This window comes from Talaromyces amestolkiae (genome assembly GCF_001896365.1).
Source record: "Talaromyces amestolkiae strain CIB chromosome Unknown scaffold29.1, whole genome shotgun sequence".
Classification (NCBI taxonomy): domain Eukaryota; kingdom Fungi; phylum Ascomycota; class Eurotiomycetes; order Eurotiales; family Trichocomaceae; genus Talaromyces; species Talaromyces amestolkiae.
The window spans coordinates 129,614-152,968 of NW_024468065.1; the positions used below are offsets into that span (position 1 = coordinate 129,614).

Genomic DNA, 23,355 nt, shown 5'->3' on the forward strand with positions numbered 1-23,355 from the left:
CGGCGCGTTAGGAAAAACCTGGTACTTAGGTAGTGACAAGGTAACAGATTCATGTCGCGACGGTTCGAACAGCAGCGCCTCTTTAACGATACAGCACATAACCTCTCATCCTAATATCTCGAAGCGCTCACAGCATAATCCTAGATCATAGCTAAGCATTCCCAGAGTACTCCTAGGTCTTCTCGAAGATTCTTTACACCATGGCAGGGATATTAATTTCCTGAATGGTCCAGACCTTTCCACCCTGGCTAGAGCTCAATCCAGTATAGGTAGCACCAGAAGCAGTGGCAATGGTGCTACCAAAGTCGGGGTCGGCAGAGGCCAGAGTAATAGTAGTGTCAATATACTGCTGGGCGGCAATAGTTCCAGAACAAGAGTCATCGCACTCAGTACCAGTACCGTATCTATCACGGTGTTAGTGAAAAGCTGTGTGTCTACCATAAGGGGGTGAGGGTTCTTACCCTCTCATGTATGGGCCAGAAGCATAGGAGAAGCTGGAGAGCTCAGCGCCGCTGACAGCGTTGGTGACAGTCCTGGTTGTAAATTAGCTTTCTAGCTTGTCACAAATCACAGGGAAAAAGAAGGCTTACTGGGTCCAGGTCTCGTTATCATCCTCGAGAGTATACTCAATTTTAACATGGTCAGTGCCACTGATAGGGCTGGCATTGCCAGAGCACTGTCCAAAGCTGCCGAAGAGACTGGCACGAACACACCACTGACCAGTAGTAGCACCGCACCAGCTGTTGTCAGGCCAGCTCTCCAAGGTAGTCTGGACCAAATCTCCGGTGCCGTTGCTCATACCTGGCCAGAGGAAGAGTTCACCATTCTGTGTAGATGGCGCAGTGCCGGGAATAATGGTGGTCACAGCATTAACTATGGTGGATACAGAAGGACCTAGGGAAACGCTTCCGCCCCAGGAATCACGCTTGACAACATCGTTGCGAGGCAGAGGAACAAAGGAAGCAAGAGCCAATGTGGGAACCACTGCGAGAGCAGTAATGAGTTGCATCTTTGGGGGATTGTTTTACTTTAGTCTGTAAGTAAAGGTATGCCGTAGTGAATTAAAGAAAAGTCCTGTTCTCGAAGTATGTTCCCGAAGCCAACCCATGGATGATATAGGTATATTATATAAATCTCAAAAGGCCCTGCTGTTCTTGCCCATTGACAAAGTCTTACGAAAATTATACTTAGTTGGCAAGATAGGGTAGGTGGAAGATTTTAATTCCTCCGGATAAATTCGACGGTCTATAAGATCACCAAACCCGTCCTGCCTGTTTCATGTTGACGAAATTAAGCACTGCTTTCCTACCTGATATTTGGAGACTAGACTAAAACAGGTTCTTATGAGATCACCATATAAATCAATATGGATTGATTAGGGCTATTCTTGTTTCGGATTGCGGTAGGCTATGGTTGCCCCTATTGATTTCTATAGTATGGTGGGCCTGATCAGGATACAATTCCTATAGATAGTTAGGAAATGTTAACTTACCACCTCTATTTAATTTGGTTCTCAGTAAAACTTAAGTAGCTTATAAATACATGCTGTAGAATTTGTTTTACTTGATTATGTTCATAATATATCTTTTGTGTAAGTAGAGCGTGGTAAAGCCCAGAAAAACCATTCTCAATATTAGACTTCAACTCTGGAATTCAACCCTGCGCGTAAAGCGGTGCCGCCAAGCGCATACAAATCTTTTCTCTAGGCATTCTTATCTATTGTCTAGTTCGAAAGCTCATCAAAGCCAATAGTCCAGTCATATTGATTAATAGATGGGTAAGATACTCAAACATGTATAATTTTTGTAACATCCAACAACTCCATTGATCATCACTTCTCATACACCACGTATCAATGGAGACATAATGGAAGTAACGCCACAAAACGAAAACATAATAAACAGTTGAAAATCTTAAGAAAATAGACAAGAAAACGCCAAGCCATGCCAGATGCAGTGTATGAAAGTAGAAGCGAAAAGAAAATGGGTATAAAAGCCTTTCCCTTCCTGACAGATACTGGGGTAAAGTATACCCCTGTAGCTCTTTCAGATGATTATAAGTAAACAACTCCATAGATGAGCCATGACAAAGGAAATAAAGGGATATAAGGAAAAGCGAGAACCAGCTCGGTCATTTTCCATGAGGTGATGATTGTTTAGACGGCATTGCGACGGTAGGCGCCGGCGGCAGAAGCGAGGAAACGAGCCATCAGACCACCACCTGAACCTCCCAGGCTGTTGCTTGTCTTGATTTTCTTGCTTGGGTGCTGCGTCATGGTTGGCATTGAAGGGTGTTGCTTGGGATGAGACTTCATGGACTGCACGTTGACGTAGCTATAATTGAGCGCCGAGCTGGCTGGGCTGGCACTTCCGTCGACGACCATTACCTCGTCCACGGATGATGAGCAAGTGCTGATACTACCAGGCGTGCTGCGGACACTAGGTGCCACACTAGAAGATCGGGATGAAGGAGCCAAGGAATTGCTGGTTTCCGTACGCGACAAGGCAGGGACATCCTTGACGGAGGGAGGAGAGATTGAGCGGTTGGCGCTGCGGTAGGGTGAGGCGCGACGGCGAGGATATGGGCTGTATCGATCGGTATCCTCGACCATGGCCAGTGGAGAATTGCGGCTGACAGCGTGCGGTTGTTGTTGTTGTTGCTGAATAGTGGAGGTGGTGAGGTATTGCGATCTTCGCTGAGACAAAGAGCCAACATCTCCCCGCATTTCTTGCTTCTGACGACGAAGGCGAGCAGCTAGAGACTCGGCAGAAGCATTCAATCGCCACCAGTCGTGATGATGCTGTTGAGCCATGGCTTCCTTTTGCTCGGTAATCTCATATTGTCGGCGGATGGGAGCAAGGAAGGGCTCAAAATGCTCGAATAGATCTTCCTCATTGACGCGAGTATCCCAGTCCAGAAGGAACAGAAGTTGTCGTTCCATTAGGTTGACCTCGGCCAGGGAGAAGCCAAACCCTGGGTACCCTCGCACAGCAGTGTAACGTGCCCAGTGCTTGTTCTTCGGACTCGAGTCGTTCAAGTTCTTGGCGGCCAGGATTAAAGAAGCCAAAAAGATACGATGGACTGTGCATCGCATACCCTTTGCCACAGGCGGTAATCGAGCACGAAGACGAGCAAGGAAGACCAGCGAAGTCATTAAGGTGGGTACCTGGACTTGTGATCGGTGAACGATAGACGAGATAAAGGCTTCTAGTGGTGGTAGAGGAGGAAGGGTGTCGGCAGGATCCAAGGGAGGAGTGCTGGGAGGTGTGGGTTGGCCATGCTGGTTCATGGATGATGCGGTCACATGGCCTTCGCAGCGGATGACTTTCGATGCCTGTATAGCGAGGTGGGTGATCATTTCCCGTGACACAGGGAGCATGACAAACTCATTCAATGCGTCTCGGTTGTACGATTGCATTTTGGAGTTGAAGCTGGAGTTCATGTTGGGTTCCATGGTGGCTCGAGATGGTAGCGGGTTAGGGCTAGCTAGTCAGACAAGGATCGAGGTAGAAAAACGAGACGGTCGAGGTATTTGAATATTTCCTTTCGAGACTGTTCCAACCTGACTAGCAGAGTAAGGGAATAGTATCCAAGAAAATAAAAATGTAGAGCAAAAGTATATTCCAAAAATACCCAATTCAGAATGGTGGGATTCCGGGGATGTGGTATCGAGGTGAGGGTTGCTGGTCAAAGATCTTGAGCAGCGAAAGTGGACTAAACAAATTGTCGAATGTCGAACGTGGAACGAGAGAGATCGAATAGAATATTAAATTGAAACCAGGGTTGTTGCGAGATCCTGCCCAGCAAAGCAATTATCCGTAGTTCAAGAATGTGGCTCAAATTGTTGGTGTTGTCGTGTCAACCTTTGTGAACAAGGGCGTTATCGATAAATGTATATAGTACACTACCGGCAACCGAGAGACAAGCCAAAAAGATTATAGTAATGATGACGGCGCTAGTCGATTTATGATGCAGTCGATCGTTGCACTGAGTCAAAAATGTCAGAGTAAGCGGTCGAGTGTGGTCGTGGGGGCTGCAGTTACAGCAGCTTTAGCTTTTAAGGCAGGAGGATGATACCGTAGGATGCAATGGTAAACGGAGCAAAAACAGGAAAAGAAAGATTGATAAAAGAGAGGGATGGATGGTTTAAAATGAAAATCAAATAGTGAACAAAGATAGAGAAAAGACTAGTAGACAGTATTATTGATTAGACGAGAGAAAGTGTGCATGTGGATGAACCTCGTGAAAAATGTGAGGTCGCAGGCAAGTAGTTATATGCACTGGATGCCACACATCGTCAGTCGCCCACAGTATGCACTATGTATGATCCTCAGCCCAATCGAGGGAGGGCGCTTGGTGGCTGCCGGCCAACGCTGCAAGGACAACTACGAACCAGTTGTTCACTGTGGAGAGGCCGGACTCCAACAGAACCAAATGGGTCGCGGCAGGGGGGTTGGCAAAGAGTATGCCAGCATACCTGCGTTTCCTGGGCAGATCCAAAGGACCGTAGGAGGCGCCTGGTTCTATCTTTGTAGCGCGATGCTTCTTGACAAGGACATCCCGCGACGCGATTCGTGGAGGGGCAAGGCTTCTAGGGTCATAGAGGGACAACGGAAATAGGGTCATGCCCCAGTGCGCGCGGTCTTCTAAAACACCTTGGAAAGATCGGAAACAGGCTAAGGAGGGCATTACGGAGTATGGATAAAAATAATGGTGGTGTATGGGGAGGTGATTCGTTGGGATGGCCTGAGGGTGCGAGTGTTTCCAATTTAGGGCACAGCGGCTTCTGCAGCCAATAGTGGGCGGCGTGGGGCCCCTGACGACCATCACCCGCGACGCTTTGGTTAGGTCAGCCACTGGGTGTCTGTGTCATGGGTATGCGAGGAGTCTGATTCTGTATTCAGGCCTATCTATGGTTTTCTTTGTAAGTATTACATAGTAAGCAGTCACAAAGAGAACAAGTCATTGTATGCTTAGTACAAAGAGCAATCCTCCGATGGTAACACTGAGCACTGGCTTGGCATCCCCAGACTATCTATTCTTTTCCCTCAGACACAAAGGGATCTTCCGAGTCGGAATGCATTTATTGATTCTTCGGGTAACCTAGATTCTCGATCGCATCGTAAAGGAAGAACACGATCCTTTGACACGAACCGTTGCATACAAAAGTATAAATCTGACCTGGTGAGCTTACCCCGAGAAGCTTCGTTGGTATCGTCCGAGCCAATCATCGTGGGACTAAAGTGCAACTCTCCTACAAAGGACCCTCGGCGAATAATCGTCAGTGTACGTGTTCACTGCATGAAACAAATCCATAAAACATTCGATATGTAAATTGATGTCATCCCCATTCCTTCTCGAACTTTGTTGGATACGTCTGAGTAGCCGCTGGATAGGGCCTCGTAACTAGGTAGCATAGCCCCCAACCCCAGGCCACGGAAAGGGCCCTTTCTGACCTGCGATGATCTGATGATCCGAGCCGTACATTGTAATGTTTGTACTACTACTACTTTGCTGTAGCATGTTCCCGCAAACATCATGATGATCGCCTCGATAAATGTCAATTCTGCTACGATGCAGTGATACGTGGAAGCGATCCTATTTCTTTTGTCTTAGAAAACCTAGGACTCAACAAGAATCCGACGCTATGATTGTGCACATAATACGGTATGACGAATATCAAATCACATGACTTGACATTCTCTTCCGACGCTGAGGCCTTCGGTCGCATGCCTCGACACGCACCTAGATAGGGAATGGACGTCCTGTATTGGGATAATGGCATTGACCACCTTACCTGTACGAAATGCCTTACAAGAGCTCTCCTTCATTCATTCACCGACCCCAGACCCTTCATACTGACTTTGTCTGCAAATCTTCAAATGATCAATATTCTCATCCTTGGGATACCTGGACCCCTCCAGGTAATAATGTTTCATGTTCCTCGCGCTCAACAGGAGCTGGGCCTAAGAAGGCGCGAGAATGCAACACCTAGCTATTCATAGCGATGAGGATACGCCTCCACGTCTGATAGAACTGCCGGGCGCTACGAGAAACACCGACATTGCGTGGCGACAACGTCAACGTCAACGCCAGAGAGTCTGGGCCGAGGCCAGTGTTAAAAATATAAAATATAAAAATAAATGAAATGAAGAAGATCAACTCGGCAGGGAAGAACGGCGGGTCCGATTTCGATGCAGCGGCTAGCTAGCACCAATTAGGTAAGTCTACTGTATAGCCTCTCTGATTCGTCACATGGAGAACCTTCAGATCATATTTCGTTGCTTCCACGTCGATTCTTCAGCACTGCACTCTACAAAAGGTATTAGAAAGCAAGCTGAAGCTCGGCTCGTTCGGAGTCTCACTGGTAATGTTGACACGAAACATCACACGCGGACTCGGAAGGACGGGGCCATTACCGTACACAGGTAGGTACGAAGTACGGGGTGCTGAAAAAGATCTCTCCTATTGTAAGCTCAAGGCCGTGAGTTTGACGACTCTCTGAAGGCAACGAGAACCTTGGATAGAATCGCATAGATTCAGGCTAATCATCGACTACAGATAACGATTCTTCATGCGGATCCAGATAGTAGTGTTTATGTGAACGAGTGAGTGGTGTGAGCTTTAAACTCATCGTGCCGGATCCGATAAGCTGAACGTCTAGTCCACTTTTGGTCTAGCGCACATCTCCTTTCTCTACCAGCGCGAGATTTTCCCCAGGCAGAAATCAGGAACAACAACTTAAATTTAAGTTGCGAATCTTCATTGCCATTTTCCAAGATACAATTGGAAAGACAACACAGCTTCGCTCCTGACACGGCGAATTGACCTTTCAGTCCTCACATCTCCACAGCAATGGCAAAGACAAACAATGCCTCCTCGCGAGGCTGTTGCACCAGAACTCTCACAATCCTCGCTGTATTCCTCGCCGCTTTTGCCTCTCTGTTCTACTACCTCGAACAACATCTCGAGTCATTCTACATCTTTGACCCGGCCCATTTGCATGATGTTTCGCAGCGCGCCATTGCTGCGCATGGAAATGACACGCGCGCCGTCGTCAAGTACATTGTCGGGGAATTGGATGAGAAACTCGAAGGAAAGCATTTGAATTTTGAGGAGGAGTGGGTGTTCAACAACGCTGGTGGCGCCATGGGTGCCATGTATATTATTCATGCCAGTGAGTGTCAACGATCTCCTTTGATAGGTCACAACTAACGCCTGATTAAGGTATCACTGAGTACTTGATCATTTTCGGTTCGTCCATTCCTCCTTTCAACAATAATGAATACAGACTAACGATCCTAGGAACCGCAATCGGCACCGAAGGACACACCGGCCGCCACACAGCAGACGACTACTTCCACATCCTCCAAGGCACCCAACTAGCCTACGTGCCCGGTGAGTACGAACCCGAAGTCTACCCCCAAGGAAGCGTGCACCACTTGCGCCGCGGCGACGTCAAACAATACAAGATGGACGAATCGTGCTTTGCGCTTGAATATGCCCGTGGATGGATCCCTCCCATGCTCGGATTTGGATACGCTGATACATTTACGTCTACACTCGACTTCCCTACGTTGTGGGCTACGACGAGAATTACTGGTCGTGAGATGATTGGCAATTTATTGCAGGGAAAGATATAGTCGAACCTCAGAAAGGTATCTGACGTATGATGTTTTTGTCTTATAAAAGTTATATACTATACAGGGAAAAAGCGTGCATTACGTTTAACCCATTACATATTTAATATATTCCTATTACCAGGACATTGGTAAAATCCCTTCTCGCGTCTCAACAGGCATTTAGGTACATTTTGCTTGCATCTCCGCTGCAGCCTCAGGAATGTGACAGGGCCATGCAAAAGCTTACTTACATATATTGATTGAACGATTTATGTATGGTGTTCCCGTACATAATCCCATATTACCGGTGAACATGCATAGAAATATAGACCCGACTTACTCCGTATGCATGTGTAGCCGGATATATGCATCAAGGAACGATCACGATGACAAGACCTGATCATTGTCTGGGCATGAATTAGGAGGTTATGTGCCAATGCACCGGTACATATATTGATTGATTTCGGCGTTCAGCCACATTCAGAAATTTCAATGGATGGTACTGGTTGCTCCGGTGTTTTTGCCATTTGGTGGACCTTTTAAGCAAGGGTTAGTAGTTTCGATTGGTGAAGAAATTTTGTTCCGATAAGGTCCACATTTTGTGGACTATGGAATGAATATGGTCAGGGTCAATAGAATTTGGAGAGAAAGTGTTCATGGTCAATGCTCTTGACGTTCAATATGGTTATAGTACCTAGTACTAAGTCTCACCCGTGAATCGAGATCATGATATGGAGAATGTCACAATTCGCCATCTATTGAAATGAAGTTCGAGACTATTGAACTGCGACACAAACGCTAGCAAGATAGCTCATATTTCAACGTTCACGATGTATAACCTCACCTCGATCGGTCCACCAGATCGGATAATATAGCCTCATCTCAGATCTAGATTCATTCTCCTATGCTCCGTATTTCTCCCTCTGGTGCTGTAGATCTCGTAAATCGGCTAAGAAGTCGATTAAGCCATCAATAGTCTGAGTCCATCGGAAACTAAGATCACAAATGAGACTCATCAATTATTATATTGTGGAGGTTAGGTGGGTGATGTGGGTGACTGATCTGGTTCCTAGTGACGACAATGGAGCAGACTTGGGATTATATATGCCGACGGCTCGATAGGCCAATTGTACGTCGATTTTCATCGAGACTTGGTGTGTTTTATCGATAAGCATTTGTTGTCTGCTGTCTATCTCTGGTGTCAACATATAAGCTCACGGCGCCTTAGGTAGTGGAACTCGTCCAAAAACCAACCAAGCCTTCCAATATAGAGTTTTGATTTAGTGTGTGATAGATATAAAGTACATGATTTTCTACCAACAATGTTGCAAAAGGAGGAAGAACAAAAAAACAGATAATGCCTATCCGTACAGATAGGATCGCCCGATGTGGGGCTCGAACCCACAACTTTGAGATGACAGCAGTCTTATACCTCGGGGATACGATGGTCGTAAAAGTCTCACATTCTACCATTGAAATAACCGGGCATGCTTGGTTAAGAGGGGCTAGTCAACTTCTGGGTATATAAAGCAACTACTTGCTTGTGAGCACTCCCAAGGTTGTTTCAACCTACACACATCAACGCGTGTTCATACATATATATATATATATATATATATATACATGACTTCTTCCGTCACAAGAAGAAATGATTACAGTATATGATTGCTATCAGAGATAATACATCATGTACACATCACCTCCAGCTTCAGGATGATACAGACCTATTTCGATACTGAAATGACTCAATCAAGAAATACGTTGTAGCACGAGCCTACGTATTTGGATTATTGAATGATATTACGTTACTTCTGACATGATACCACCCGGCATTCCTGCTCTTTTCTGATGTGGTATGTTGGTTACCGTTTTCACTTCCTCTTTGTTGCGTTTGTATTATAACACGGCAGTCGGGCAAATAGCTCAAGAACAACCAGAAGTCAAGAATTTCCATGCTCTCTAGGTCCTATCTCTAACGTCAGAGGACACAACATTAAGCGCCCTACATTGATCTATATCGAGGACAAACTCCTAGCGTTTCTACACCTTTTGGTGACGACACCAGCAGAGAAGACCTTTCTCGCCTCGTCACCACTTTCGGAGATCTCTAATGTTGAATAATCAGGAGTGTTGTACTTAAGGCATGGTTTTCCGCAACACCAATCACCGACTTTAAAGTAATGGCACGAAGGGCGAAATCAGGGCAACCCGATCTGCTGGTTCAAGAATATAACGATGCCAAGGGACTGCAAGAGCTTGCCTATGCCCGACCACATCTCGACATATTGGGTCCATCTCTAGCCATATTATCTACGATACCGATGTCCGATGTACGTGGACTCTTTTATTTGAGCAAAAAGACCCCCAAGTGCTGGATATGGCGCCTGTAGTCGAATCTATAGAGTAGCAAGGTACCATAGATTCCGGAGACTATCATATAGTGTATGTTTCTCTAGTTGCACAAGCCATGGCGCTCACTGTGTGACAGGGTGTATTACAGACAACAGATGCGACATCATTCGTGGTACCTGACCGGCTACTGGATCAGAAGCATTATAGATAACTAATAGTATTGCACTGAAAATCTTGGGAGCTAACAATTGATGAAATAAAAATCACTCAACTAAACGGGAGGTCGCAGGATTAATGAACCTGCTTCTTGGGTAGATGAACAAAAATGTCTCGGTCATATGCTAGTCTAATCTAGACAAAAAGACAGAGAGAGTTACAAAGTCTCTAGTCTAGCATATATCCCCCTTGACAACAACTCTCCAATTACCCGGGTGTTCTCCGGTACCAGAAACAGTGCTATTATTCTGTCCAAGGCACGCGTTGATAATCTTCGTGGCGCCTGTTGCAATGGTATAGAATCCCGGAAGTGCTTGAGGCGAGGCGTTCTAAAGGTAGAGTCAAAGTCAGCGGCCAACTTCAATGATACCTGATCATAGACGGTTACATTGAAAAGGGAACACTTACATCATTACACCACCAAATCGATGAGTTGTACGAGCAGCTTACTCGCCCGCAATTATTTGGCCCAGGCCCATTCTTGGGCTGGCCAGCGATACCATTTAGATATTTGATACCATCCTCGATTTGGCTTGTATCTGCTGAGTCGTAGCCACCGCAAGTCATTTTCCAAATTTGTGCAGAATGAGCGACGGCAGTGGGCTCGGTGAGATCTGTAGCAGCTGTAGGAGCGGCAAGGAGATCTCCTCGCTTTGCAATGAATCCGAATTGATATCTGGGATTGATCGCGAGGAGTTGAGAGCGGACTTGTTCGACGGTTCCGTTGAGAATGATGGCGGGTTGGCCGGGTGTTGGGGTCACTTCCCAGGAGAGTTCGACAATGTCGTAGCCCGGCATTGGTGACTCGGAAGGGGCCAACCTGTGAGGTGGGAACTGTATCAATCGTGAGGTTGGATTTTCTTTAATGGCTTGTAGAGTAGAAAAWGGGCATCATACCCAATCTGCCGCTGCAGACATAATCAGCACTGCGAAAGCGAGGAGCATCATCTTGAGAATCAGAATTCTAGCTACGCTTGACGAATGAAACTTTGATACTTCAGGAAACTTCCATGCTCTATGGGAGGAGAATGCGGCTTATTTAAGCCTAACTCTGTCTGAGTTCCTCCCACGATGAGCTTTCATACTCCTAAGAAGGGCCAGTCTGGCCAAACCTGGTTACATGCATATATAACGACATGTACAACTTGCCTTTCTCAGAGCTTGTATCCGACATAGGTATCAATGATGTTTGATGGTCTCAAAACTTGGTTTTGGTTTGGATTTCTGAGACAGTGAGGCGTTTATACCTACATGTATCACAGAAGCCTCCCCTTCCCGACCTTACAACGTGTCGATGTGTGAGGAGATGCTTATCATGGCTAGCATTATGCACACGTAAAAGGTTTCAAGGCTATTGCTCGGTGGATCGCGCGTGCGAGATAACTCCATAGAATGGAGTTTACTATGCCGGAAGTGTCTTATTCGACCACGGCATAAAACAGGTTCCTTCCACGATTAGATGTGGATACTGTAATGATATGTGTTGCTGATGGCTCAGAGATATCGACATATATAGATGTAGACGGTCGAAGAAGTATTCGGATGCGCACATTGATATTTGATAAGCTTTAGTTGGATAGATGATTGACAGAATAGGTTTTGTATATATTGCCCTCCGGCTGTCGAAATATAGGTTGATTACCTAAATAGTGCGAGTAGTATACCAATACGTGGTACAGATGCATACAAGTGCTTACTTTCTGAATGACAGCTAAGACAGTAGATAGTGAAGCATGAAAATTCAGGAAGCTCATCATCAAGTTAGGGCTTCTCAAAACCCTAACCCTGGCGGGATGAGCGCGCTTTACCATATATGACCTAGCACGAAAAAAGTGCATGTGGGGTGTGAGGCGGCAATCTTATCGTCTCAAATTTTAGATTTCATCCAGGCAATTACAAGAACCCGAAGCAACAAACCGATCAGATGGCGCCAACACTCTGTTTCAACTGCCAGGCCGCGAGAGCCGTGATAATACGACCCAAAAACCGCCATAAACTATGCAAAGCATGTTTTATCGAAATATTCGAGACCGAAATCCACGAAACCATCGTCTCGACCTCGTTGTTCAAGCGCGGGGAACGAATCGCCATCGGCGCTAGTGGTGGGAAAGATAGTACAGTGCTGGCGTCTGTGATGAAGACGCTCAATGAGCGATACGATTATGGATTGAATCTCGTGTTGCTGTCCATCGACGAAGGCATCAAGGGATATCGAGATGATAGTTTAGAGACCGTCAAGCGCAACGCGGAACAATACGAAATGCCACTCGAGATCGTCGGATATGATGAATTATATGGTTGGACCATGGATCAGGTCGTCGCTCAAGTCGGTAAGAAGGGAAATTGTACATACTGTGGCGTCTTCCGAAGACAGGCCCTCGACCGCGGCGCGGCACGACTGGGTATCAAGCATATTGTAACGGGCCATAATGCGGACGATGTCGCAGAAACGGTAATGATGAATCTCTTACGTGGTGATCTGCCGCGTTTATCGAGGGGTACGAGTATCGTCACGGGTCAAGATAGCTCGGATATGAAGCGTAGCAAGCCGCTCAAATATGCATACGAGAAGGAGATTGTGCTATACGCGCATCACAAGAAGCTGGATTATTTTAGTACGGAGTGTATCTACTCGCCAGAGGCCTTCCGTGGTAGCGCCCGAACGCTTATCAAGGATCTCGAGAAGATCAGACCGAGTTCTATCCTTGATATTGTGCGAAGTGGCGAAGATATGGCATTGTTGGTACCGCCTCAAGTCAGTAGTGTGAAGCGCGCCTCTTCTACCGCCGATACGGATGATTATTCGACCGGTGGATGCGGAAACCATAATGGCCGGTCTAGTGGCGGGGAAATGGCAGCGATGGAGAAGCAACTTGCGGCGAATGAGGCTGCCGAAGATCATGAAATTGAAATAACGCTGCCGACTGCCAATGATCCCAAAAAGCCAAAGAAAATTGCTCAACAGCAGATCAAGGGAAAGACAATCAGGGCTCAGGTTATGGGCAAATGCGAGCGTTGCGGATATATTTCGAGTCAGAAGGTCTGCAAGGCGTGCATGTTGCTGGATGGCTTGAATAAGAATAGGCCCAAGACTTCGATTGAGGTTGGCTATGAAGAGGAAGAGAGTAGCTCGACGTTGATGCGTCAGATGGAGAGTGTGCAATTGACATCTGGCTGAACCTCGGTCGGCTCTATATGAAATAATCATTGCTGTGGTCATAGCCACTGCTCCCCATTATGACGATGGCTGATGGCATGCTCATCATATAAGGCCGTCTCATAGGTGCCATCACCACCAGGGACAAGACAGACAGCGCAGCCATTCGGAATGAGCAACCTTCCAGGGAACTCAAGGCTTCGATGCTAGCATACCTATCGCCTATTCTCGATTCGTCAGTGGTATGTATCGGGACGATATCGGCCAAACCAATGTCTGTCAATTAGATAGAATACATCCGCTTCAGTTCTATATACAATATCATACATCAATAGAATACATCCTATCACCATCATTTAGTTCCCAAGTGCGTACACTCCATTTGAACACCCTGTAATTATACCACCATTCTTCCCAACAGCCTACCGACCATCACTCTCCCCATCCCTCGTATTCTCAAGAATCTCCCCTTCCTTTGACGCCCCGATATCATTCTCAACAGGTAAATCCATCCCCACCCTCCTCGCCGTCAACCGCACCCTCTCTTCCTGATCCATATCCATTCCCGGATTATATCTCGCCACAAGTGTGGCATACATTCTTTGCGCTTTTGCGTATTGCACGAATTGTTCCGCGCGTTGGATTGATGTCAAAGTCGGCGATGACGATGACGATGATGACGAAGAAGAAGATGGAGATTGTTCGAATTGTGTGCGGAAGCGGCGCTTGAGTGTGTTGGAGGGTGTGGACGTGGAGAGGGAGATGTGTCGACGGGGAAGTTCGCGAAGGAGAGCGCGGTAGAGCTGGCGGGCTCGGAGGGGGAGGTCTGTTGCCATTTTGTTCTTATCTTTTTTTCCGTCGTAGCTTTTTCAATATATATTTCCACGGTGCAATGAATCGTAGTAGAGGAAAGGGAGTAAAATCTTTGATATGTCTCGTTGAAAGATCCAGAGTTGACGGAGGAAAGATTTAAAGTTGCGACCAAAGGACGCTAGTCTGATGCCTCAGGCTGTTATACTACGCCTACTTTCGACCAATCATATCACCCATCCTTCTACAAACATTTTTCAGAAGCCTTCGAAAAATCTCGAAAAGGATTTAATGTCCAGAGATGTGTTCCTCGAACCATCTGTTATCATTGTATAACCGCTTAATATATGGTATGTCCGAATGTCAAATGAATCCACAGATATATGGTATGTAGGTACAGTGAACAAAACCAAGCAAAAAACCAACAGCATAACAAGGGGGTATGAAGGTATGGTATAATCATGAAAGCATGAAACATGAATTAAACGACTTGCATATCAGTCGCGGGCGTAGGCAAGACAAAGGCAGTTCTAGTGGTATTATATGTATGGAAATGGATGGATTGATGGATTGATGGATACGAATCGGAGGTGAGTATCATCAAACTCGAGAGTAAGGTCAAGTTCGTAGCCAGCGAGGGCCCCACGGCTTGGTTCTGTCGATTGCACCGCCAGCAGGTTCCACTTGCACGCTTCGAGAATATAGTTCCTGCATGGTATATTAGCATAATTTCACTAAAAGAAAGGAAGAATAGACAAACCTCTTCATCAAACATCTTAGCATCCAGCACCATCCGCTGCACCTCTTCATTTTTCTGAATATACGGATACGGCGTGCGTTGACTGCGCTGAATGGCAAGAACCACATCACCCATAATCTCAAACTTCTTCCAATTGATGCGATCCTTGTTATCGCCGACAAACGTCTTGTTGCCTTCTTCTGCCGATACCAGGTCGCGCCGATGAAGCGGTAGGAATGGAATGCGCTCTCCGAATGAATTGTCCCACGCCAGGCGATATGCAAAATGACTCTTTTGCGTGCCCATCAAAATTACAAGTCGCAAGAAATCTTTTTGTACTGAGAGTGGTATCAATTCCCGCGTTTGTGCTAGTCGTTGGACAGGTGTGCCGTTGATMCCCGCCATGACTGCGCCTAAAGAGTTGTAGTTATTCAAACGGCGAAGCCTTAATGCAATGTTCATAAATTTCTCCATGGCCTTTGCTCGATGTTTGGCCTTGTCTCGGAGTAGTATCATATTTTCGACGAGAAGGGCGAGATGATTGAACTCTTGAATCATACGGTTCACATTCTGCAATGATTTGGAATTGCCCTTCTCGGCCCCAGATAGGCTGACGTGACGTACAAGATCTCGTGGTCTGAAAGAGGTAAACATCGCCCAGTCAATGCGAGTAAGCTCTCGAGCAAAGTCGTCATCCGGGATCTCCATGAACTGCCGCCATTGTATCTTGGTGAGGACATATCGAGACGTGAGTTCCAGACTCATTGCCTCTCGCTGGGCACTCTCTAACGCTAGTATAGCCGAGGAGGCTTGTGTCATGGTCGAGACCGATCTGCCGGTACTCGATATCGAGGATATTGTTCCCGAATCTCTGGACTCGTTCGTCGGCTCGTCGGACAAGTCTAGAGAGCTGATATTATTGAGCACATTCTCCGAGAATGAGGAGTGCATAAATGAGGTTGATGGCGACAAGTGTGATGACCCAGTTCCCTCTGATGATTCGCCATCTTCTCCATCCCGGAAAGGCCACCCAAGATCATCATCCTCTACCCGTAGTTCCAGATGTAGGCTTATTTCCTTCGCGGCGAACATGTACACATGACTATCTTCGATGGAGTCGACAAAATCGACTAATCTCTGACGTGTCTTGGGATTTGCGAAATCCCCTGGGTATTCTGAGGCCCATTGGGCAATCACTTGAAGAAGCCGTAATTGTTCAGAAGCCCGTGTCAATTGAGGTAAGTCGCTTCGTTCGGTATTTTCGAATCGAGTGATAAGAGCATTAAGTAACGTCGACGGGGCAGCGAACTTCCGGTATAGACATAAGAATATAGCACTAAACTTGGCGTCCTGTTTCGACATGGGCAACGCGATGAGTCGCTCGATCAATTCTTCGAAGGTGACTCCGGGGTCACTCGGCGCCGCCGTTTCGTACATGTGTTTCTCGGGCACATTCTCTGAGCTGGCCGGCCTGCTTCGCACACCATCGTCGGTCTCCTCTTCCATGTCCAAGAATGAACTGAATGCATCTGCCGATCCGGCACTGTGACGCCAAGTTGTCCGCAGAGCGCTCTGGCGTAGAGGGGAATTGCTCGAGATGCCGGGGGAGGAAGGTCTGCGAGCTGCTGCTGCGGCAGCTGGGTTCATCCGAGTTCCAGACGGAGGGGTGTTTGGTCGCACTGGATGTGAGTTGCTGCGGCCATTTCTGGAACCGGGGACATTGAGAGCCACGGTGGTAGGCTGTTCGTCGTCGATGGGGACGCGGTTGGTGACCGGTCCCGCCGACTTTAACGAGGCGGTAAGAAAAGATTGGATCGTCGGTGCTTTTGGCTTTTGCAAAAACGGAGTCTGTCTGACTGATGTGTCAAGCTGTTGCTATTATTGTGTCCCCAGTTACCTAGGCAAGCTAGTCGTGGCGAGTCGTGCGGGTCAGCATGCACCAGCAGTGGAATTGGGGGGGGGACACGAGGTGATTAATATGGAGGAACTGGCAGCAACAGCATGGGAGCCACTGACGAGACTTGCGTGGTGTCTTGTTCAAGCGAGCTCTAGAAAAAGGCAATGGTCAGAAGTATATATTAAGTCGACCCGACCGAGTGGATCACAAAATAGGAGCTGCTGGCGACCGTTGGAAGAATAGGGCGTGGTGCGACGCTTCGTGACTTTTAACAGCAACCTAGGTAGGCTAGCTTGGCCCCCTTGGTTCCTACGCTAGCTACGGAGACGGACACCCGGCCTTATATCGCCTTCGGACTCTCTCAGCGCACTACGCACTACACACTAGTATTGTCTGTCCTATTGTTTGCTAAATGGAAAACCTACGCTGGAATGTCGGCATCCACATTCTCATGTGTCGGAGAGAATATCCTTGTTCCATCATTAGGCCACCCACCTGATGTTGCCGGACACGATGTACGCGATATTTTCTCGGAAGACTGATGTTATTTGATTGATTCACAATACCTGCCGGCCTAGGGAACTATAATTGTTATAAACCCAAATTTCTCCGCAATTGACCGAGTGCTGTGTAGCGAGGCCTGGTGGTATCCCCGGATTATGTAGCAACCCAATCTATATGTGTATGATACCTTGCTAATGATAGATCGATCGCCCGGCAGATAGAGCCTCGGTAATGTACTACGATATCAGTACAGATTGTCACATCTATGCTACGGTTACATGTCAAGTGTGTGATTCGCCGGTTGGCCTGCAATTATATCTGTCTGGCCTAAAAACATAAAGTGCACCATGTGAGGACATGAGACGCCCAACAGTCTCTGCTTGGAGGCGCACGAAATCAGCGGTCTGGACTCGCAGTGTCGGAAAATGCTCGATGATCTTCAATCGTTGAGCATATGGCATACCATCACTGCAAGGATTGTGCCTCTCGAACATTCACAGTCCAGTTGCCTGTGATACTTGACATCTTGGAGTAAGACCCTGACAAGTGACATCTCAAATGGTAATAGGTTCTGCCAGAAAACCTGTTCGTTCCCGATAGATCCTTTGCCCATTAAATACCGATCTTTTTGAAGGGCCCGTCTTGGTATAATGGCGATGGCCGGTGAGCATTGACGACTCGTATGCCCTCTCCTTTCTCAATCCTTGCCTTTGAACATTGCAAGTAGAGGGGCCTCGGCACTCATAGGGATCGTAAGAGTAGCTACTGTACGCAAAATACTGCAAAAAAAAGTCCTTCGCAGCCGTCGGCAGTCCTTCCGAGACAGAATCAACCTTCGTGCTCGCCTGCAACCAGGGCCATAAACTTCATAAAACCCTCGGCATCAGCGTCCGTGCACTCTCCACCTTCACAGCCTTCTCTCCATCGTCTAACTTTGCCCACTCCACGGTTGAGTCCTTTTTCTGTAGTCCAGGTTCCACGATTGTTGTGATGATGGTGATGATTATGAGCCTGTCGATCGCCGCGGTGGTATGTGCTGTGCTTTTGCTCTGCGTCCCATTCTTCCTCCAAAGTGATCTTGTAGATCTCTCGTAATTTGGTGCGAAGATTGGGATATTCTGCAAAGAGCTTTTGAATTTCTCCCAAGGGTATGGGTCCTTTGGCGCTTTCTTCCTGCTTAGCGAGACTCTGCGAATCCTCGGATGGCTGCTCCGGGAAATGGTTGGCCGCAGTTGTATCTTGCTTCGGTGCGCAGTAGATTTTGTGTGATTTTGTACAAGCGAGAGAACAGCTTAGACGATATTAGAAACATGCCTCACAACACAGAAGGAGCAGAAAACAAACCTCAGCAAGCCGCAAGTTGGGCACTTGTATTTGGATGCTTCTTTCGAGCACACTTCACAGGTGGGCATTGTGTCCACCAATATTAGAAGTGGGTGCGTTTATAGAGTAAGATTACCGGTACGATATGGCAATAACCAAGGAAAGACGCTCTCAACGTGGTCGTGGTTGGTGGAAATTGATGTTTGTTAATAGAGCTCTCGACAATTTTTCGTCATGCATCATGGATGCAAATGCCTATGTGGTCCGTGCATGAAACTCGAAATCAACGCAAGAATCCTAGCAAGCCCAATAGGTTGGGCAAAATCAATTATAGACTATTCTTTCCATCTTGAAGGTAAATCTGCTAGATAAACAAGCGTAGTGTAGACGAGATAGAAAAGTGAAGGAGTGTCTCACGTGCTTTTGACGTCAATGCCTTCCGGGCAAATTCTCGCCGGCTGGTTTGTAATCAATTTATTTTATTCACCAACACACATCCTCACGAGAAGCCGACACCAACATAATCCAGTGATTGATTATACAACTGCTATACAATGTCAGCACAGCAAATATCGCGGAGTCTTCTCCGTCGTACAGTCCAGCGATCGCAGAATCTGACCGCAACGATTGAGGCTGTTCGATTCACCACCGCTCGGAGATCTATTCACTATGCACGAAGCGGTATATCTGCTATAACACCATCTCAGAACCGTCGCAGGCCGACCTTACGCCCTAGTCATCAGATTTCAGCTCTACCGAAAATCAATGGACCTTCTACAGGCAACAAGCGATCTATATTCATCCAGACGGAATCGACGCCAAACCCGGATGTGAGTCATTTGTCTATTGAAATCTACGCACTTTAGATTCTAGATTGAACGACTAATTATTTTTGGTAATCGTTGCAGGCACTCAAATTCTTACCTAACCATCGCGTCTTGCCGGAAGGGTTTCCAACTCCCTTTTTAGAATACTTGTCGCCGAGGTCGACTCTCGCTCCGCCGCACCCTTCACCGTTAGCAGCTAAACTGCTAAATATCGAAGGCATCTCCTCCGTCTTCTATGGACCTGATTTCATAACAGTGACAAAACAAAGCGACGTCAACTGGGCGCATGTCAAACCCGAGGTCTTTAGTCTGATCACCGAAGTCGTCACTTCCGGCGAACAGATTGTGAATACCGTTGAGCGCACTTCCGGTGCGCAGGATGCACAGGAAGGTGGCAACGAAGATACCTTGGCGTATAATGAAGAGGATGACGAAGTAGTTGGAATGATCAAGGAGTTGTTGGAGACTCGCATTCGACCGGCTATCCAAGAAGATGGAGGAGATATCGAGTTTCGCGGATTCGAGAATGGAATTGTCCTGTTAAAGTTGCGAGGAGCTTGTCGAACTTGCGACTCGAGCACCGTCACGCTCAAGAATGGTATCGAGTCGATGCTTATGCACTATGTAAGCTCTATATCCCCCTTGGCTAAATCTTGAACTATTGATTGACTGACCGTCTACAGATTGAGGAAGTACAGGGCGTGCAACAAGTTTTAGACCAGGAGGAAGAAGTGTCGATGCATGAATTTGCCAAATTCGAGGAAAAACTGCGACAGCAGAAGGGACCTGGTGCTACGGCTTCGTCGCCATTAGGTGGGGCTCAGGCTTAAACAACCTATGCCTGATCATGAATAACCTGTAATCATAATTGATATGTACTTAATTGATAGAATGATACACAAAACTCTCCAGGAACGTTGTCCTGTACGGACAAGAGAGTATGTCCCGTTTGCCACTTCAAGATGAAGTTCAAGTTGCCACTCTATTTCCACGGATCGAGAGAATAGTGAATGGTGTACATAGCACGAAGCTGGATGCCAGTGATAACCAACCACACGTATTACCATTGTTCAAGTAAGACTTGCGAATGAGTCGTATGATCTACTCCACTTTGCCTCTAGCTGGAGTTGCAACATGTGATTCCTTGAGTTCTATTAAATACATTTAGTTGGAAATGCTCACCAAGGATACCGTGATCCCTGCTTCCCCTCGAGCCCCCCTTCTTCTTCTTCTTCTTCTTCTTCTTCTTCTTCTTCTTCTTCTCACTGAATTTTAGTGGGGATCTCGTTAATCCTTTGACGCGCAGTTAGTTACCTATCAATAAAGGTAAAAAGTTTGAAAGTTTGCTGTCAGAGACACTGAAGGCCCAAACTGGGGTTTGAACCCAGGACCTCTTCGAATGTAGACAAATCTTCATGTACAGAACCCAAGAAAACTCCAAGAATACTTTGGATCCTAGAGGAAAGTCCCAAACGTAGAATCATACCCCTACACCATTCGGGCCTTGGAAAGTGGAGTCTGTATCCATCGTCGATTGACTCCGGCTACCCCTCCGCGCCACAAGCCTTGGTTTGCGCCATGCTTCATGCGAGTCATCTCCGAGTCAAATTTACCCCGGATTCTCCATTTTGTCATGTTAAGAGACTGCGGTGGTAGACAGTCAAAGAACATGTCTCCAACAATCAATTGTCGAACGAATTACCGCGGCACCCACTTTCATCTCATCTTTTTCAAGCCTAGGCAAACGCCGGTTTTGTGGGGTAATGGCTGGACAGATTCATATGTACACAGTTAGGTACGTACACTACATGCATCCCCCGCCTTTGAAAGGCTCATGCTTATTTCTCTATGTACGTCTCCTCTGGCGTGCATGAATCAGTGAGTCGAGAACTCGACATGCCCCAGGCAGACATGCCTAAAGGACGTATGGCTGTCTGCGAAGAGCAAGGAAGACGATGCGTTGAGAGAGATGTTCGATTAGTCTGGGCTAGGCTACAATTTACCCCGGAAAACAGGAGTTGTCCGCTCAGTCAGCTGGGAGGAAAATCCCGCACTCTTTTAGTCTAGGCTCCTTGATTGGCGGGCTGACCTGGAGAAAGCCTCTGTACGGAGTAATATCTGCAACTTTGCGTGTTATGTATTATGTGTAATGTATAACTGACGGGTACTCGGAATGCCTGCATAGACTGTAACGACGTATCCTCCGTACACGACAGTGTACTCCTACGTGCTCGAAAAGTCGTGCAGCCACCGCATACCCAGACATAAAAGCCATGCTATCGATCTGGGATCTTCTTCAGATTGATTGTCACTTCCCTGTAAGTGTCGTACACGATAGTACAACGCAGTGTTCAGTGTCCACTCGAAATGTGCAGGTGGGGTTGTATTCATAACACTACGCTGTAAATTCCTGTACGTAATTTATCCAGAGGTCGTGTGCATCGAACCCCATACCTGCGCCAATGAGAGAAGAGGTACCTCACCTGTCTGGCTGGTGTACCAAGGCGCCACTACCGAGGTTCTTGCCACCTGGGCAAGCTGTTTTCGTCGCTGAGAGATCGAGACTCATAAGGCGACGCTTCTTATACTATGTACTACGTATATGGTTAACATGTCCTGGTAACCTTTTGTCTGTCTTGTTGGGTGCGATGTTCTGGAGCTGGCGATGCTTTGTTCTCCACTCATGTCGAGGCTAGCCTGATGGATTCTGCGGGGACAGGCTCGGCCAATACCAGCGTGCATGCCAAAGTCAAAGCGGGTAAGATTGTGTCTGATTGGTGCAGAGCGAGGAAGCATACAAAGGCTGCGACTGAATGGGCAGGCTCTTTCCTGATGAGTGACAGAGAGCGCTCCTTCCGTCTGCTCCAACTGCTCCATGATGTCTTTTTGTCTTGGCGCCTTCCCCAACGGCCTGCGATGATCTTGTCTTTCCCTCTCTCTCGCACTATCGCAGTGGTTAATATCTGCAATAATCTGCATGGAATGTCTCCTCATCCAAAATATCTTCAGCCCCTACTGCATTTTTCTATGAGCGATTAATCGGCCATTGACCAGTCGTCTGTATTCCTGACTCCTTCTCGCCCATTCTGTTGATTTGCATCGCATCCATCCTGTTCTCGGCACACGGGACGGACAGGTACAACAGTGACACTGGCTAGTACTGACTTCTGTACGTCGCTTAGTCCGTCTTCTTCATACCCCAACTAGACGGACCAGCTCTACGAGGCTATCAGATTACTAGCCTACGGCGCAGACACGGTGCACGGGTCTCTAGCGCGCTGCATTCGCTCTAACCCCATTTGCTTCTGGGCTGAATCTCTCCTCGCGACACTGACACTCCTGCCCGCACGGAAAGACACTGGCCACTTTTAATCACAAAAAAAAAAAAAGWAAGAAAGAAAAACAAATTACGCATACGGATACACTACAGAAGGACGTATCGTTGTAAGCTGGGCCAGACCGGAACAGACGTGGATTCTCGGTGCGGAACACCATGCTTCCCATCCATACATTTACCCCATAATCCGTCCATTCCCTCTCCCTTTTCACTTTTCTCCAGGTCTTACAAGCCTGCCGCGCCACCACCTCATCACCCAACTCGATGCCACGCCGCCCATTTGCCCCCCTCCCCCTTCCAATACATCTGACCCCCCTCTCTATTTTATTTTGTCCTTCACGAATCGCCTTTTTCTTTCCTCCTTCCTTCTGCTTATGATCTTTGTTCTTATTCATTGGATAAAGCAAAAGAAAAGCAAGAGGTACTTTTGTTGTTGTTGTTGAGACGTCTTCGGATCATCTCCCGACAATACGCTAAAATCATCTCCAGCTCTCGTGACTGACGCCTGTTAGGGGAGCGGAAGCTTCAACATCGACGGGTTCGCATTTTTTCTTTCCAAGTAAGTGCCACT

The 23,355-nt window shown here is 47.1% G+C and overlaps 9 protein-coding genes across 9 annotated transcripts; 3 read left to right on the top strand and 6 right to left on the bottom strand.

Annotated features, from left to right (window-relative positions):
- Positions 1 to 193: 193 nt before the first annotated feature.
- BHQ10_010098 (uncharacterized protein) lies at positions 194 to 1,009 on the bottom strand (the record flags this gene model as incomplete). The annotated part of the gene is made up of 3 exons (XM_040872690.1): positions 194 to 404; positions 462 to 533; positions 591 to 1,009. 3 exons carry the CDS (start codon positions 1,007 to 1,009, stop codon positions 194 to 196), a joined length of 702 nt encoding a protein of 233 aa, XP_040738600.1.
- Positions 1,010 to 2,155: 1,146 nt separating this feature from the next.
- Positions 2,156 to 3,454, bottom strand: BHQ10_010099 (uncharacterized protein; the record flags this gene model as incomplete). The annotated part of the gene is made up of 1 exon (XM_040872691.1): positions 2,156 to 3,454. The coding sequence occupies one exon, from the start codon at positions 3,452 to 3,454 to the stop codon at positions 2,156 to 2,158; it is 1,299 nt and encodes a 432-aa protein (XP_040738601.1).
- An 863-nt stretch (positions 3,455 to 4,317) lies between these two features.
- BHQ10_010100 (uncharacterized protein) lies at positions 4,318 to 4,689 on the bottom strand (the record flags this gene model as incomplete). Its single annotated transcript, XM_040872694.1, has 1 exon — positions 4,318 to 4,689. One exon carries the CDS (start codon positions 4,687 to 4,689, stop codon positions 4,318 to 4,320), a length of 372 nt encoding a protein of 123 aa, XP_040738602.1.
- A 2,166-nt stretch (positions 4,690 to 6,855) lies between these two features.
- BHQ10_010101 (uncharacterized protein) lies at positions 6,856 to 7,643 on the top strand (the record flags this gene model as incomplete). The annotated part of the gene is made up of 3 exons (XM_040872695.1): positions 6,856 to 7,177; positions 7,228 to 7,254; positions 7,306 to 7,643. 3 exons carry the CDS (start codon positions 6,856 to 6,858, stop codon positions 7,641 to 7,643), a joined length of 687 nt encoding a protein of 228 aa, XP_040738603.1.
- Positions 7,644 to 10,363: 2,720 nt separating this feature from the next.
- Positions 10,364 to 11,138, bottom strand: BHQ10_010102 (uncharacterized protein; the record flags this gene model as incomplete). Its single annotated transcript, XM_040872696.1, has 3 exons — positions 10,364 to 10,519; positions 10,599 to 11,024; positions 11,088 to 11,138. 3 exons carry the CDS (start codon positions 11,136 to 11,138, stop codon positions 10,364 to 10,366), a joined length of 633 nt encoding a protein of 210 aa, XP_040738604.1.
- A 976-nt stretch (positions 11,139 to 12,114) lies between these two features.
- BHQ10_010103 (uncharacterized protein) lies at positions 12,115 to 13,368 on the top strand (the record flags this gene model as incomplete). Its single annotated transcript, XM_040872697.1, has 1 exon — positions 12,115 to 13,368. One exon carries the CDS (start codon positions 12,115 to 12,117, stop codon positions 13,366 to 13,368), a length of 1,254 nt encoding a protein of 417 aa, XP_040738605.1.
- A 401-nt stretch (positions 13,369 to 13,769) lies between these two features.
- BHQ10_010104 (uncharacterized protein) lies at positions 13,770 to 14,183 on the bottom strand (the record flags this gene model as incomplete). The annotated part of the gene is made up of 1 exon (XM_040872698.1): positions 13,770 to 14,183. One exon carries the CDS (start codon positions 14,181 to 14,183, stop codon positions 13,770 to 13,772), a length of 414 nt encoding a protein of 137 aa, XP_040738606.1.
- A 592-nt stretch (positions 14,184 to 14,775) lies between these two features.
- Positions 14,776 to 18,709, bottom strand: BHQ10_010105 (uncharacterized protein; the record flags this gene model as incomplete). Its single annotated transcript, XM_040872699.1, has 4 exons — positions 14,776 to 14,865; positions 14,918 to 16,752; positions 18,131 to 18,588; positions 18,642 to 18,709. The coding sequence occupies 4 exons, from the start codon at positions 18,707 to 18,709 to the stop codon at positions 14,776 to 14,778; spliced, it is 2,451 nt and encodes an 816-aa protein (XP_040738607.1).
- Positions 18,710 to 19,174: 465 nt separating this feature from the next.
- Positions 19,175 to 20,277, top strand: BHQ10_010106 (uncharacterized protein; the record flags this gene model as incomplete). The annotated part of the gene is made up of 3 exons (XM_040872700.1): positions 19,175 to 19,450; positions 19,529 to 20,071; positions 20,131 to 20,277. The coding sequence occupies 3 exons, from the start codon at positions 19,175 to 19,177 to the stop codon at positions 20,275 to 20,277; spliced, it is 966 nt and encodes a 321-aa protein (XP_040738608.1).
- Positions 20,278 to 23,355: the final 3,078 nt, after the last annotated feature.